This window comes from Antedon bifida, chromosome 6 (assembly GCF_963402885.1).
Source record: "Antedon bifida chromosome 6, ecAntBifi1.1, whole genome shotgun sequence".
NCBI classification, from domain to species: Eukaryota; Metazoa; Echinodermata; class Crinoidea; order Comatulida; family Antedonidae; genus Antedon; species Antedon bifida.
Genome location: NC_136231.1, coordinates 20,658,836 through 20,676,533, shown reverse-complemented (window position 1 = coordinate 20,676,533; position 17,698 = coordinate 20,658,836). Strand labels below are relative to the sequence as shown.

Here is a 17,698-nt window from a genome sequence, read left to right as displayed (position 1 = left end):
TAAATCGACTGCGTGACTACACCACTCCGGAGTAAGATTAAGACCAGCACAAGAAACACAGTATTGAACAAATATTGAGAAAAAATAAAAATTATCTAATTGACGTGTTATTTCAGAAAACACAAAGCAACCATTCATTTAAATAAAGTGGGATCATAGTGTTGGTATTAGGAAGAGTTATGGTTAGACAGAGAGATCGTTTTGTGTCTTATAAGGAAGCATTCACAAACTGTGTGGCTGCAATTAACTTTAGAGACATGCCAGTAGCAGTATGGTGATTACAATTCTGATATGACGACTGATGATTCAAAATTAGTATCATGAAGCGACCAAAACATTTAAGGAGAATGAGCATACACATTAATATGTAGCCGTAGCTACAAGCAATCGGATCCCAGGAAGTCGACAAAATAGTGGAGAAATGTTGTTCTAAAAATAAAGAGGTGCATTATTTCAAATACTGACGATGGAGAAGTATTACAGCGAGGATTCATTCTTAACGGTTTTCAGAAGATTTTCACCTATGGTTAATACTGTATGTAAAGTTTCAGAAACGTTTAGCTGTGAACATTTGTTGTGCCTGAGGGAGTGTATCGATAAGTCGAAATGTGTATAGCGCCACATACTGCTTTGTGTTGTCCATGGATAGCCAATTGAATTTTACAAGCTGTGTTTAATTGAGAGACACAAAGTCTAAGTAATGATTATAATTCTAATAGATATAATTCTTTGTACTGTACTTGTCAGTGATTTTTCTGATAACAAGTAGAAAGCGGTAACGTTCTAGCTGTACGACCATGCACACAATAGGCGTGGCCTACCCGACTGGCCGTCTTACGAGATCCTCAAACTGCTCTCAAAGTATATTTCGCGCTTCTCAGATTTACTTGCATTGGCTCCCCATTAAACAACGTATTATCTTTAAGATCCTTGTTCAAACATTTAAAGCTTTTTTCCCCGTCAATCTTCTATCACCCAACCTGTTCCACGATACGTTCCATCTCGTCGCCTTCGTTCATCTGACAAATCATTGCTATCTGTTACCCGGTCAGGACCAAGACTAACGGAGACGCTCATTTTCATTTGTTGCATCTTTGGAACGAACTCAATATAAGTGTTTGATTATTATTACATTGTTATAAACACCGCGAGCAGTTAAGTCTCATGAAAAAGCCCACCGTATCGTTATAGTCTAGTCTCAGTTTTAACCACCAATACAGTACAAGACTAGAAATAAATAAATAGTTAACTGATTGTTTTATTTACAAATATCTAATCTTATAAACGTAAATGCACGAAACTGCATGTATATGCTATTTTTATCTTTTTGTCAGTTATAAATACAATTGTAGTCTTATGATTATTTATTTCAGAAATGAATACAATACAAATAATTACATAATGAAGGAAAAAGGGGTGTTTTACGCCAGAACGTCATTCAGTATTCGATAACAATCTATGAACACTAACTTAATGAGCGATTGCAATTTTCCTGAATTATAGGCCTAGTACATGCGCTCTATTTGTTTGTGGTTCCTCGAGAATCCTTTCATCAGACCACTGAATTGTGTCCTCTCTTCGATGGCCTGTTACAAACGGGATGTTTGAAAATTCAATTTTACTATGGCGATGATATATCATGCCAATCGTAAGAAGTTTGATCATTTATTTTATTCTTACTATGAAGATGCATGAAGAGGTTACGGATTTAGAGGTTGGTGAAGTTATAACAATAGGCCTAATGCAGATATTAATCTACAGTTGTTATGATAGCTTCATGGCTTTGGTTAAGTTTTGCTTTCTCTTTCGCGTTTGTACCGTAGCTTTACTTCTTGTCCTCTGCTGTACTCGCTGTCAATTTCATGACCAAGGATTTTACGTGGAAACCATCCTATCTGTTCATCTTTTATCCGCCTTCCTTTAACCCAAGCTGAAAAAAACGTATTGTAATGTGGTAACTAGTAGTTCAGAAATGCAGTTTACCAATCTAGTTGAACTTAACGCTATAAAAAAGTGTTCGTCTAAAATTGAAAAACTAAGTATAGGCCTGATTTCGTTTAGCCTCTTCCTATTTGTTATACCTTTGTCCATAGCATATTCCATTTGCAAAATCTCTACGAAGTCATTGACTTCCAAATGTAGTTCATCTTCCCTATCTGTCGTAAAAGACTCAGAGACAATATGGCTTGGTCGCCCTAAGAATAGAATAACATTGTCAACACAGACGAATATTAAATATGGTATTTAAACGAATTCATGGAAACAAATTATCTTTCTTTAAATTGGGTACCGGTATGTTTGTATATGATTATGATTCATCCAACTAGAATCCAATATGGTAGCATTTAGCGGTAGTAACAGTAAATAAAACACACAACAAAATATAAATCAATTTATTACAAATATAATTATACATATCGAGAAATATGTAAAACTATGTGATAAAGTTTGACTCACTGTAGTCATCGAAAATTCCTGATTCACCTGTTGCTACAACAAGCAGCGCCTTCCATTCATTTAAATCCTCTCTGAAATTGTCATACAAATCAACATGATAGGTAGGCCTATAACTATAACAATGACAGACAGGGGTTTAAAAATTGTAGGGAGGGGCTTTTAGATAGAATATGTTTTTTTGTATCAGTATCACAAAATCACATGCTGTGTCGTAGATATTTCAGACCAAACCGTAGTACAGCATAATAGAGGAAATTAAACATTGTAAAAATACAGGTCTGTGTCTTTTATTCGTGATTGGGCCTAAATAAACATTTAGGAGTTTCCATTACAACGAAAAGTAAATACATATAGATTAACGTACATGAAAAGAATTTTAATTATATTTTTTAAAAGGAACAAATTTCAAACAGATAAAAACAACATCTCATTAAGATATTCTAGTTTAGTAAACACTTACTTTGGTTGCTCCGGATTCAGACCAAGAAGATACTCAATTTGTGTGTAATCACCGTCTTGTTTTTCATATATCCAGAGCTTAAACACACATTCTCTTTCAGGCATCCATATCTCTCGTGATTTTGTATCGAGTATTTCCACATCTACGTAGTTACGATCATAGCACTGACAAAATACAGGTCTGTAAAATATTTGATTGTCAAATCGTGACGGAAAGTCAAATTGCTATCCAGTATAATTATAAATAGCTGCTATGTTGTTGCAATTACATTTGTTTTCATGTGAATAATTTTTTTCGATCCAATTTTTGGTAAAAGTGAATAACAAAACAATAACAAAAAAATCGTAGAGACAATATCTTTCTGCTCGTTTTAAACAGGTACGGACAATAATTAGATTGAATGAGAAGAAATTAAAAAAAGAACGAATCACAGAAAAGAGAGCCAACGTGGAAACCAATGTGATTGTTATAAATTACCAAAATTATACTTACTTTTTGGTATCGCCAAGACCGGTATTAACTTTTGAATCAGTTAAAATAACGGCTGATTTGGATATATAGAGGTTGATTTTGCTTGAATGATACCTCTTTTTCACAGTTGCCAGCGATTTACTACGCTTTGAAAACATTGTTACAATGCCCTGTTTCGTTATCCAGTCATCTTGTATGTTGGAAAGCTTCTATAATTATAATTATATTATTATAATTTTTATTTTTAAATATTTGCCTCGATATTATATCCAATCCAATGTTTGTCTATGTTTATTATGGAAAACTTGTTACGTTAATGTGAAGTGAAAAGAGTTTTGACGAATTATGCGCTTAACATTTATCCATATATTTTTATCTATTAATTTATTTACTTAAGGCCTATTATTATTATTATTTTAAAATTCATTACTTAATTACTGATGGTATATGGTATACTGCGTGACTGTTATAGCCCATTAAGGTAATTGTCTAAGTTAAAATTAAAATAAAATTAGAAAAGTACTTACAATAACAGTTGTAAGTAATATTAAACCCAAACATATAACAGCCTGATACCGGCACTTATACTAGATTTTGTAAATTGGAAGTGCTACTTTACTTGTATTAAGCCTGGCGCATGCACTGAAGGAATTGGTAGACTGAGGAGCACAGTTGTGATATGGTCTTTAGAAGCTGATTCGACTTCACTTCTGAGATCCTGTTCACGATGTATGAGTTGCTGTAACATGTGTAAAGTCTCGGCATTGAGCCGGTGGAAGGATTCTTGATGATCAGGATCGATTTTAATTGTACCTTCTAAAGTCTACAACGACAGAAATGTAGAAAAAAGAAAAAAAACTTCAATTCAAATTCTTTAATTTTGACCCAATACGTTTAATACTGAGATTAGGTAACCTTCTATACTAAAGCAACGTACGAAATATAATTGATGACGACAGACTGTAACGACAGAAAAAAAGTACCATTTCACATATCAAGCAGAAGTACTGCTTGCAAATAGTTACCACCAGAGAATTTTTGTTTACAATTTCATCATGTTATGTTTTATTGTTTTTCATCATCTAATCTCTGATGAGTATAATTATACTATACCTTTAATTTGTGGTAAAGCCTCGACAGCCAATCAGCAGGTTTTGAGAGCCGTGTCTGTAGATCAATCTCAGATACACGCATTTCTGTTTGAGGATCTCGCTCTAAGTTTCCAAGAACTTGGTGAAATGCTGTATTGTGTTTTCTGATGTAAAACAAAGCATCAACATTACAAATAACAAAATATGATAAATGAATAATGACGATTCTAGCTTTCATTTTTATTGATTATCAAAAACATTGATTTGGTAGTAAAGTTTAAAAGGGTTTATGTCATCATAATTGTAAAAGTATTATTTTTTAAATACATTGTATATAACAAGCTGCAACATTATATACAAATTGTTCTATTATAATAGAGTTAACCGGGGTTTTTAAATAGTTATAGGCCTAGATAGTTACAATATCGGAATTCATCACAGCTATTGACGACACAGTGCTGCGGAACATAGAACGGAATAACTTCTTGAATAATACTACTGTATTACAAAGAAAGTACAAGAACAAGGCCAACAGCCATAAGTCGCGTGCTCTCAGAAAAAAATTAACTTTCAAAAAGTAATGTACTTTAAAACTTTCTGTACATCAAAACAGTTCAAAAAGTACAGAAAAGCGATAAAACGCATAGTGATACCGGACCGACAGACAGACCGACCGACATAGTGAACTATAGAATCGCGTCCACGCGACTAATAAAAAGAATAAATGAAATATGCCGGCTAAAGTAAATAGTATTGGCAAATAGGGATGGTATAAGAAGTTGTTAAGCCTACCTTTGGAACCTAACCATATTTCGTTGGAAACATATATGGGCTTCATAATTAATTATCGGATGAAACCTATCCTCCTCTAAATGCTTTCGTAATTCAGTAAATAATTGGTAACTGTCATAAGTGCCGCTGTTTTCTAGCTTTTGGTTGAAGCTGGAATAAAAGAGAAAAAGATGCATTAATACAGTACAAGTACAAGTACCACACGGGTTCTCCCCCTTAACAATCAGCCGGTTTATCAGTATTATGTCTAGCGAAATGACATACACTATACTACGAACTGTTTGTGTAAATGCACTACTTTTTAAGGTTAGTTTTCTATTTTCTAAATAATATTAAGCATCATGTATTTATTTTGGTTTAATACGGATGTGTAAAAGGCATTACGTAGGGGAAAAAAAGAAAACTATACCAACGTTATTAAAAATTTCCATGGCAAATGCTTTGATCACCACTTTGACTAAATCGTTTTGTTTCCAAAAAAGTTTCAATAAATGTTTTAATTACTTTCAATTACTCAATGTGACAATCGGTTCACATTTTAAACATCAACACACAAAATATATAGGAGTCTATGTAATTGGAATTGCCGTTAGAAAATGACAATTGCTCCAGATATGATTTGGCATCTATCTTGAAAGCCAACAAATTCGTTACTATTTCAGATTTAGAAAAATTGGTTTTACCTTTCAATAGCGTCTTGTACTTCCATGACATTTAGGTATAAATGATGTTTTTCTCCTTTACCAATAATCGAACTTAAAACGACATTATTAATGTACAATTCCCTAAGCTTCCTTAGACTTTCAATTGTCTTCTTATTTAGGGTGATAATACCCGACAGCACCTGTTAAGATGTAAGCTCATTATTAACGTTAAGCCTAAAAACAGCATAATAATGGCTTTAGTTTAGTGAAATGTTCACAGTCAGTAATCAAACCTTTGCTCAGATAATTATGGAAATAATAACAATTCGATATTTCGTTTATTTTGGAAAACATACTATACCATATTGTAGTTAAGTTTTGAAATAAAGTTCTGGCAAGAATTTGTTGAGAACCTATGTAAGAATTAACTATTCTGGCGTACAAAACTAATAGCAGTAGAGGTGCTCATATTAATTAACGTTAAGCCTAACAACATGGTCGTAGAAAAAAAGTAAGATAAAATAAGTGAACTTACTTGTATCGCTTCCATATTTTCATATATGCTGTTCTGTCGTGCTTTGAAAACAAGAGCAAAACATAATTTTTAATGGATCGTTTGACCACTATGAATATAAATAGCCTAATACAAATATGCTGAGATGGAAACTTTTTTAAAAATGTACTAGTGACCAGCAATACATCGCTATACATTTTAATTAAATATAATGGGCATATAGTTTCAAATTTCAATTTTACAATACCGATTGGCATGTAGCAGACTTCATACACAGATTCAACGTCTGGTGTGTTCAGTATTTCAAGTGGAGTGACTATAAATGCAAAATATAATAATAGTAACCTAATCGAATTTAATTGAATTGTATTAGCCCCAGTTTGAATTCGACATCTGTTTTTAATTGTTTCGAATTCAAATTAACCAGTAGGCCTATGAAATTTACCACTCTGAATTATTACTAATATTCATTTTACATTAGCGATATCAATAATGAATATTTGTATTAATGTCATCAATAGTTTGTTTGATAAAGCGTCAAGAACACTAAACTTTAATTAGAAAGGGTCTATCGGTGGCATATAAATATCAATTTTACTTGCTACGAGTTAGCTTTTCAATATAAACAGTAGGTTTTCTGTAGAATAATAGAAAAAAAAATAGAAGATAATTATAGAAGATAGATGGAGGGGGTGATTAAGTCATGACACCAACATTATTCTTGTTAAAAGACTTACTATATTCTGTATCTTGATAAGATTTTTCTTCCTCGGAAAACGTCAATACTTTGGACCATTCTTGAAATTCTCCACTAAAACAATAGATTATACAATATTATATCGAAATGTTTATTGTCCCACCATTTTTTCGGATGAAAAACACAACATTATTATATAGATAATTAGTTTAGATAAAAATCTGGAGTGAATAAATAGAAATGTTATATTATAATATTCAAATATATGATGACCTCTAACCTGTCCTGTAGTGTAATTTCATATTCTTTGATAGCTGCTCGTGTAATTGGGTTGAACTTGGTAAGTGAAAATACTTCATTTCCCATGTAGGCGACATTCAAATAGTCTTGACGTTGGAATGTAATGTCCTTCTTGCTGATACAATCAATAACTTTGTAATACTCTCTGAAATGTATAGTACAATAAATAAACAATAAAACACTCAATATTAACCACTATTATTAATGGTGGCATCGATTATTTACATTTACATTTAAAATCTGGGTATTCGTCGAAGCAGGAAGTATATACTAAATAAATAATGAAAGTGGCATTTTGTTTTCACAACTTAGACCTTATAAAAAATAGAAACATAAATTAAGCGTAATCAGGCCGTAGGTAACAACACGTTTTAAATGAAGACATAAGTAGTTGTATCTAGCCTTTACAGCCACCTACTATAAAGGTGGTCTTTGCGTTTCGTTTATTTTACAGAAACCCAAAACCATTTGATACTTCTTTAAAGTAATGCCATGATGTTACTAATGTGTACACTATTATATTGTATATTTTATACAGTAGTTTAATATTATGTTACTTTCTCTCATATCTTTAGATATTGGTGTATTGTCAGGGAGCAGTCGAAATCAACTTTAAAGTTGTTGGATGATTCAAAATGTAACATTCAAATTATAATTAGGATGATACACCTACTATTAGTAAATATTATTACAATTTAAGGAGGTATTTTTGGAGCTTAGACTGAATTGTAACTGTGGAACAAGACTTGTATCCTTTAGAAGCTCACTTATTGTCAAAAATACAATGACTACTGTATGCTAAACAAAGTATGAGTAGTCGAGGAATCGATGTTTACTCAGTAACTTAGGTATAGGCCTACAAAATTGTTTTTTTTTACATTTATCTTGCATAAACTCACCCATTAACCTCTGCAATAAGTACTGTTGACACAAAGGCAATCATAGTACATTCTTTCTTTTCTATTTTAGAGTGTCTTTTGCCATGTTTTATTTCCTCTATTATAGATATAGTACCTTTCTTCTTTATCCAACTTTCATCGCTTACCATCGACTTCTACCAAAACAATAAACATTATCCTAATTAAAACATCGAGTTTATAGATCTATATTCAATTGGCCGAGCGGAGTCAAATGGCCGAGCGGTTAAGGCAGGGGCGCCGTTTACCAATACCATACCTAAATAACAAGGGTTGGAGGCCGACTCGCTCCTAGTTCTGGTGGTGAAACAGTTCGATACACAAGAATACGTATTTTTTTAATATTATATTATTTTTTACTCATGTATTTTAAATAAATTTACAGAAAATTAATTAATGTATGTAATATTATAATGTTTTCAAAATATCGTGTCAAAACAAAAGCAAATATTTACCTGTGACATAGTTTCGTTACTCACTGAGTCAAAGCGTAGTTTTTGCAATACAGACGTACTGTGTTCTTGGATATCTCCAGTGATACGAGCTTCTCGTTCCGCGCAGTTCTTAATGACTGTATCTAGTTTGCAACAGGCTTCCTTTAAATCTTGAATTGATGATTCGTTTTCTATCGTTTTCTCAACAACGAGAGCATCGTAGAAACTCTTATAAATAAAATTTTTAAAAAACATTTGTAAAAGTAATCTTACTGTAAAAAGAATAATACAACTTCAAAAAAGAAATAGGTCTATATAATAAAAGACATTTTTATAAAAATGTGGAGAATAGAAGTAAAAAAACTAATTCATCGTCTTGTAAAACATTTAGAAATACAATGTAGATTTAAACAACTCTGTAATTACCTTCAGTATACCATAGAATTTCTTTAACCAATTTGCTTGCTTTAAGAAGATTGATTGAAGCTGTTTAAAGGAGAGTCGATAGGTTATGTCATCACTTCCTTGCTGTTGCATTTTGTCCAGCTTTTCGTCAAAATCGAGACAACGTTGTCTAGAATAAATGAATGCACTAAATGAAAATAAATACATATACATACATATGTAGCTACTGAATTGATTCACTATGTAAAAAATGTGTTTTGTTTTATTTTTGTGCTACTGCATTGAATTATTAAAATTCATTAAATTATATTCATAAGAATGAACCAACCGCTCTGAAAGTATGTATTTTAATATATACTGAAAGAACTCTTTAACTTTAGATTAAAAAATGAATCAACCAATTAAATGAGATTGATAAATATTTAATTCTATACAATGAACACAGTTATTTATACTATAAAATGTATGACGTCAGTTGGATGCACTCGCTCATTTGCAGCTGATGATTGACAGTCACTTTCTTCTTTGCTTTTAAACTGGGTTTATATCAAATATATAATAATACAATACCTTATTAATTTCAGCATATTCATTTGAAGGTGTGAATATATAGCAAAGTTTATGATCGGTTGCAGATAGTCAGCCTCAACAATGTTGCTTATCAATTTACACACAGCTGGGACATGATATTTACACTTGACGAACCATAAATGAAATCTACATTTAAATGAAGATATAAATAAGAACATAAGAGCCTAATATTACTATATTATTTTAACGTAACAATCACGTTATAGTATACCCAATTTAAAACAATATTATTCCTTATATATTTCGTGATATGATCAATATTTTCAGATGTAGGTAATATAGTGCGCCATTAAATGTTGACTACAAATTTGATTTTTTATTTAGCCATCAGAGTTAAATATTCATATGAAAATACAATTATTATTATTATATTATAAATATGAATGCAAAGAAAAGACCAAAAAGCTGCAACGATTTACGACTGTATAATCTTGGTTGATAGTTTAATACGTTGTGTCAAAAAAGGTCAAACTCGTTTTTGAAAACCCATTTATTGATTATCTATAATATCTTTAACAAAATAAGATGTTATCACCTTACCTGGACATTATACTTTCCACATCAGATGTGTTAATCAGTAGATGCCTTATTTCTCCTTTATTTAAAATCTGGTTCAATCGATCCTTCTCTATGAATTCTTCTTTAACAAGTTCTAGGTCCTTGTGACTTTCTTCAATATGCAAATACAACTTGGATAACTCCTGTCAATATCATGCAATAAGTGATCATTTGTATTTTGAAACATTGATCACTTTCCCTTCAAAGTATTTCGAAGTGCGTAAAAGTATAATGTTTAGTAACTACTAACTTTACAAACATTTTGAAAGCATAATAATGTTGTGGTCAAGTATTGCTCTAACTTGTTAGTGTTGTTGCAGTGTTTGAATAGTTTATTTTAACTTTATTGGGACCTATAATGTATCTATATTGTTAAAGTGTTCAGCCTTTTATGCGTTGTTATCTTACTTTTACATTTTACAACTTAGGTTTGCGCAATAATGTGTGTATGACGTGTGTGTTATTCATTTTGTTTTATATTTTTATGTTCGTTATCGTACTAATATTTGCTAATCTTTGTTGAAAAAAATATTTGTTGTTATATCTATCATGATGGTGACAAATAAAGTATTTCAGTATTCAGTATTAACTGAGAGACATCAGGTATTAGAAAGCGGTAACTTTCACTTTTAATTGTATAAGGAGCTATAGGCGTAGGCGTACTTAACTTCATAGACATTCTGAAAACAAGTATTCAGCCCAGGTACCTAATTGTTATTATGATCCAGGATGTGGACAATAACCGGAATTTCCCTGGAAATACTCAAACAGTTAAACTAACCTTGCCTGGTTGACCCGTTGGTCGTAAATCTGCGAGTTCAACATCGTCTACAAAATAAATGAAACAATGTATCATCTAGTAACATAATACAGTATAACAGCAAATTCAAAATGTGTGTGCGTTTTGGAATTGAGCTTCTTCTGTAATTACTGTAGTAATTTTAATCTATAGATAAAATTATAATTCATAAAACAATTATTTCCCGTCTACAATTACGATGTACTTGAACTGTGTACCAAATTTCGGTAGTTAGAAATAGTTATTGTAAAGGCAGAAGCCGAACAGAAGCACCCTCGTATTAGTGTACTGTTTTTCATCCTGAGAATATATACCAACTATGTAAACCATTGAAAAATCCAATGCGATTTACTGAATTTTCTTTTTTCACTTTTTTTTACACACCAAAAAAAGGCAAAGCACATTATCCTTATGCAAATAAGCATCCTTAGGAAAATTAAAACAATATTTACTACAACTTTTTTTTATTTTTTTTTATTCAGGTTTATATAGTAAAAACATGCAGCCCGAAGGCTGAAATTGTTGATTTACAAAAATATATATATGAATTCTCAAAAAATTTCATCTGGTTTCAAATATATATTAAATAAATCAATGTTAACTTTTTGGTTAAACCAGTTGACAAGTACTTACTTGCTACGTTTCAGCTACTTTCAGTAGCCTTGATCACGCAAATGACGTTGACACATCTATGATGACTTAATAAAAAGGGACACCCGAGCATCCAAAGGGGGACACCAGCAGAAAGCTGAACATCAGACGAAAGATGGCGCAAGTCACCGAACTATGACGAATGACAGAACATCATGTCAACGTCATTTGCGTGATCAAGGCTACTGAAAGTAGCTGAAACGTAGCAAGTAAGTACTTGTCAACTGGTTTAACCAAAAAGTTAACATTGATTTATTTAATATATATATGAAAACACAAATATTAAAAATATATATATATATATAATTTATACAAAACATTAACAAATTTAAACAAGTCAGTTAAAAAATAAATTGTGTTAACAAATTCCAAAATTTATATACAAATGCATAGGCCTATATATGTAAATATTTATAACATCTTCAGCGTGTGATCATTTTAAGTATTGTTTAAATTAAGGATTCTACTTATAGTAAGGGCTAGTACGGTTAGTACTACAAACAGGTATATTAAATTAGGGGTTTATCTACCATGGTTGATCTAAGCTCTCTAGTAATAATGCGGTAGTCGGGCAAAATAGTTCTGTACAACTCCGATTTCAAGAGTCTTTCATTTTTTAATTAACATCTCTCGTCTGGATGCGAGAGTGGTCATATTTGTAAGCTCAAATACAGAAAATAAAATTATAATGGCAGTAGCCTATAAATGGAAGAAACAAGAGTTCATTTGTGAATTGTAAATTTGGTAATGTCTATTGGTATTGAACTGTCCACATGCAATATTGTTGTAGAAAGAAAGAACGATAAAATGAAAGTGTTAACATACCTCTACAAAGGCAGACTTAAACGACCTGAGGGTTCTTTGCTTGATCAGATAATAGGCCTATGCAATTGTTTAAATAAAAACGGTGGATTTCTGCATCTATGCGTTTTATGACTTCCTGTACGAGGAAAATCATAAGCTGTTATGTTTCCGCGACCTTCCGTACCTTTGTGTGTAAATATTATTGAAAATTTTTGAAGTTTTTAACATTTTTTTAATTTGTAAACATTTTTAATACTTTTAAATTTTTATCCTGCAGGCCTATGTCTTTAACAATTTGAATTTTATATTTATTGTTTTTATAAGTGATTTTTAATTGTAATTTTGTTTTAATTTTTTGATTGTATGTTCTACATTTCTGAATGTCTTTTATATTTGTATATTGCATTTTATTTTTCTGAGTGAAACGCTTTTGTTAAACTTCAATCTTTCGTTTGATTGCAATAAAGTTCTATTCGTATTCGTATTCTCAAAGTTCGATTAGATCTATAGTAAAACCTATGAATCAATAGGCTCTGTTTGATTGAATTTGATAAACATATTGACAAAATTCTATTTAACTAAACTAAATAGTGCATGTCTAGAAAAAAAAATATGCTTGTATCAATTAAAAATTCAAATCAATATAAAATAAAAAGTCTTCTTTCCGTTTCATCTTTTTTGACATTCAAATTGTAAATATGGCAAGTATGATTATTTCATTTTCTAAATTGCAGTAAATGATATATTTTGTTTTATTTTTTATTTAAGAAAGAAACAACAGCAAATTGAGAGCATAATTGCTTCTAGTCAACTGGATGCCTGCCAAGACATTAAACTTACCATAGTAATACGCAATCGTCGGGACTGGTGAGATGAGATTTTGGTATAACACAAGATCTGGATATCTGGAGCATAAAACATTTGTAATCAGTGTTAGCGAACCAGCAATATTGTTTCACACAATCAGTGCACATTTTCGAACATTTTCTATAAACATCATTGTAAATTAACTAAACGTTTTTTCACAATGATATGTCGTAGGCCTATAGACACTGTATATTGCATTTTTCAATTTTAGTAAATAAACAAACCGTGATTCAGTCATTTAAGTATTTTAAATTGTATGTACATCCCTATTCAATATTTGTATAACTTTTTTTCTCATGTCCACTCTCACACTAGTCCTGATGTTGGTGGGAATTTCACTTGATAATTCTAGAGGATAATCAGCAAGTTGTCCAGGGATGAAAGGCGCTGATGATTATAGTTATCTTGAATAAATATTATAATTTGTTTAAAAGTAGTATTCAAACTTACATGTCTTCTTCTTTATCAATGTCGAGGGTACGTGGTCGGTCTTCTAAAATTAAATTATTATTATTAATAAATGTTCTCATCGGTTAATATTATAATCGGTTTATTATTTTAAACTCATGAGTGGTTTACTTTGTCTTTTTAACAAATTAGTTTATCTATATTCGACATTTATGCGGCGAGTAAAAAAAACAAGTAAAAAAACAACAGATCCGCTGAGCACAAACTGATTAAATACCATACCATTTTACAAATAAAACAAAATAATAAACATATCATTTGAGAAACAGGAAATGAAAAGAATAAAGAATAGAATTTAGAATGTTATCTATTGGACTTAATAACATAATATGAAGTCATCATATAATATATATATAATCGGATGTCATGCATATCTTTTTAGAAGAAAGTTTAGGATACACTTTCTTTAGTCTCGCAGTGTGCTTTAATGTATTCTATATTATTATGAATGTCAAAAATAATAATGTATTTAAATAATACCCAGCCAAGAACAGTTTCTAATCGTCATATATGTTCCAACAAAATGTAAACTTACTATCATATATGGATTCTTTGTTTCCATTGCTAGTAGTACATGTTGTTGTTTTCTCACTGCCATCTAACGCATCCAAACTTTCAAAGCGTTTGATAATATAAGCTACATTACGACCACCTTCAAATGTATTAGAGTCCTTTTTATCCAGTATGGCGTCTGTAGACTTATCGGCAGTAACCTCGGTTGATTGCTGTTCATAATTCTGATGTTGTGTTGCTTCATCGTGTGGTTTAATTATGTCAGCATTATCACTTCCAATTCCTGATAAGTCATTTTCCTTAATTTCTTCGGTGCTTTCTGTAGAACGTTCAGTTTCCTTGTCTGCTTTGTCAGAATTAGGTAAGACACTGTTTAAAGACAACTCACTGGATATCTCTTGTATTTTCGATGATTTCGTAATAGGATGCTTTCCCTCGATTTCAGGTAATTGCACTGATTCTTTCACATTACTACTAGTAGTGTTAGATTGGTACAGATCGTCCTCAACACCACCCTCGTCCTTACCTATTTCATCAGAAATGATTACATGTTCATTATTTGCTGTGTGGATGTTTTCTGAAATCTCATTCTTGTCTTGTATTTCCGAAGACTTTCCAATAGGATTGTAGTCGTTGATTGCTATTGATTGGACTGGATCTTTCAGATTACTACTAGTAGACTGGTACAGGTCTTCCTTGTCATCAGCCTCACATACTCTACCTATTTCATCAGAAACAATTCCATGTCCAGTATTGTCTGTGTGTTTAGTTTCTGGTAGATTTACCCGATGGTCTAAAATAAAATAACGTTATAAGTCGTATTATTATGATTATACTGTTTTGAACATTGTTCTAGGATGTAACACAATATGTATATACTAGCAATTATACCAGCCCCAGGGCGGGTTTCAAAATTAGTTTAAAGCCTTCTCAGTACATAACACCCGACTCCAGTACCTCCCTATACTCACCAATTTTTGAAATGTAGTTTAAAACCTTCCGGGTACAATTGCGATCATTTTGATACTCCATATGTATGGTTACGTGCAGAAACAGAAATTTGTATAACGAACAAACATCGAAAGTGGGGGAAAGTGGGCCATTTTGACCACATTTTGGTCCCTAACTTGGATCCTAGATGGCGGATGATGTTCAAATGTAGTTTAGAACCTTTCCGGTACAATTCCGGTCATTTTGATAAACGATATGTAATTAGGTTACGTGTAGTAACAGAAATGTGTATAACGAACAAACAAACAGACAAACAAACGTACAAACTCTCTCACTTATAATATAGATTATTATTATAGAGCAATTTCGTACTTCAGTGATAAGATAGGTAAACGTTTCTATTTATTATCGATATTTTTATCGCTTATAACTGTAAATATTATAAATATAAAAAATCAGTTTGTCTTTTGAATATTTTCTTAATTGTGCTATTGTTTGTTGCAGAGGTTGAGTGGACACATTGACCTCTTTTTTCGAATGCAAATAAAAAGAATGATAATAAAATAATTCAAAAAGATATGTTTTAGTTGGTCACGTAAATGCGTATATTTGAAGCTGTCGGGCACATTATATCAAATACACCATACCTTAGATGATGTTTATCAGTATTGCACGTGAAATACACTTGAATCTTGTTAAAATAAAAACCTACCATCGATATTCCATTCAGACATTTGACGTTTGAAGAATGAGATGACATCACCAATTTCACATCGTCTACATCTCTCAGTCTGCCAACATTTTGTCATCATTGGTTTCAATAATTTTGGGAAGTCTGAAGGAATTTCTAGAGAAATTCCCTTTATCCTCTTTTCAATATCATAATCCAACTCTTCAGACCAAGGTTCTTGGCAAGTCCAAAGTTCCCAAATAACAATACATAAAGAGTAAATATCCGACTTTTGGGAAACAATTCGAGGATCCTTAATAACTTCAGGAGCTGCCCATGGTTTGGAACATCCACCATAACTGGTGATAGTTGATTCAGTAATGGTGGTTTCTTTTGAAATTCCAAAGTCGCATATTTTCAAATAACTTAGTGAATCGTCATTTGTCTGGTGAACATTGTCTTTGCTGAATATAAGAACATTCAGTGATTTGATATCTTTATGCGTAATGTGTCGCTTGTGAAGATACTGTATAGCAAATGCGATGTCTAAACACCATTTAGAGAACTGTGTTTTCGATAATCTTACCTTCTCTTCACGCTTTGAAGCCAAAAACGTAAAGAGATCACCACCTGGAGCAAATTCGATAACAATACCACTCGCCAACCCATTCACAATTCCATAAAATTTGATGATATTTATGTGATCCAGTTTTCGAAGAATCTCGACTTCTTTTTGGCACGGGTGTTTAGTGTAGATCTTTATTACTACTGGAAGATTTTCTCTTGTTTTCCATAATGCCTTGTGTATTACCGACGTTGCACCGGCACCAATATTACGCTTTACTAACTCTAATTCGTCAAATGGTATTATGTGCGGCACCAATGACTCCATAATGCCAAATGCATGAAAGCGGATTTCCAGTTTGTACATGGACAATTTGAAGGTTAGGCGGAAATAATTTTACTTTTCATACGTAACTCGGGAGAAGTGAGATGCGCTATGAAGAAATACAATGATAGAGGTCGACATTATTTGTGAACCACTAGAGCATAGTAGTTATAATGCAATGTAAGAAACAAAACGATTGTATTTCCTGTAGGAGGACCATCACGATCGACTTGAGGGAGGAAAAGGAAAATGAATGAAGCGAATAATGGAAGTGGATACCGTCAAACAAAGAATGTAGACAAATGGTATGATCATTACCAAAATGGCTATTGATATGGCTATAATAATTAAATAATATTATTTATAATTTACTCTTTACATACAAAAAAAACCCAAATATTTTTGGCTCTACAAAACAATTGTACTTCTCATGTTTGTTGTTATCTGTCAAACAAGATGATATAATAATATACTTATAATAATTATAATATATTTTTTTCCTTTGTTTGAAGGATAGTTTGAAAATAAGTTCATCGACGGAGCTTGAACGCCAGCGGTCAGTAGTAGGGTCACTGTCTGAGTAGAGGCGAGACAATCTTTGTTTCGTCTGTATTATGTGTACTTATTAAATAAGATAATCTAGTAACTGTTGCGATGCGCACCCGTTGGTCATATTTCGGACACAACGTTTCATCACCTACCATTGATATTCCATTCAGACATTTGACGTTTGAAGAATGAGATTACATCATCAA

The 17,698-nt window shown here is 31.8% G+C and overlaps 1 protein-coding gene across 2 annotated transcripts; it reads right to left on the bottom strand.

Moving 5' to 3' along the window:
* Nucleotides 1-1,245: 1,245 nt before the first annotated feature.
* Nucleotides 1,246-17,083, bottom strand: LOC144845910 (uncharacterized). 2 transcript variants are annotated; one of them, XM_078703418.1, is made up of 24 exons: nucleotides 16,097-17,083; nucleotides 14,619-15,226; nucleotides 14,456-14,588; nucleotides 13,903-13,945; nucleotides 13,426-13,490; nucleotides 11,113-11,159; nucleotides 10,314-10,474; nucleotides 9,753-9,899; nucleotides 9,204-9,351; nucleotides 8,799-9,005; nucleotides 8,326-8,480; nucleotides 7,407-7,571; nucleotides 7,167-7,240; nucleotides 6,677-6,745; nucleotides 6,451-6,491; nucleotides 5,955-6,115; nucleotides 5,272-5,421; nucleotides 4,502-4,643; nucleotides 4,008-4,211; nucleotides 3,410-3,597; nucleotides 2,918-3,097; nucleotides 2,458-2,528; nucleotides 2,082-2,195; nucleotides 1,246-1,930 (listed from the first exon to the last, which is right to left on the bottom strand). In XM_078703418.1, exons 1-24 carry the CDS (start codon nucleotides 16,983-16,985, stop codon nucleotides 1,788-1,790), a joined length of 4,305 nt encoding a protein of 1,434 aa, XP_078559544.1. In that variant the 5' UTR covers nucleotides 16,986-17,083; the 3' UTR covers nucleotides 1,246-1,787. The 2 variants fall into 2 exon arrangements, with proteins under 2 accessions (XP_078559544.1, XP_078559545.1); XM_078703419.1 differs by having other exon boundaries at nucleotides 8,326-8,477.
* Nucleotides 17,084-17,698: the final 615 nt, after the last annotated feature.

What these genes read in the sequence shown, in the direction of transcription:
- LOC144845910 (XM_078703418.1), bottom strand. Translation starts at nt 16,985, where the DNA reads ATGTACAAACTGGAAATCCGCTTTCATGCATTTGGCATTATGGAGTCA. An exon ending in GTCTGAATGGAATATCGATG is followed by an intron (nt 15,227 to 16,096) that starts GTAGGTTTTTAT and finishes ATTTTATTTTAG; the next exon opens with ACCATCGGGTAAATCTACCA. An exon ending in ATTGATAAAGAAGAAGACAT is followed by an intron (nt 13,491 to 13,902) that starts GTAAGTTTGAAT and finishes TTTATGCTCCAG; the next exon opens with ATATCCAGATCTTGTGTTAT.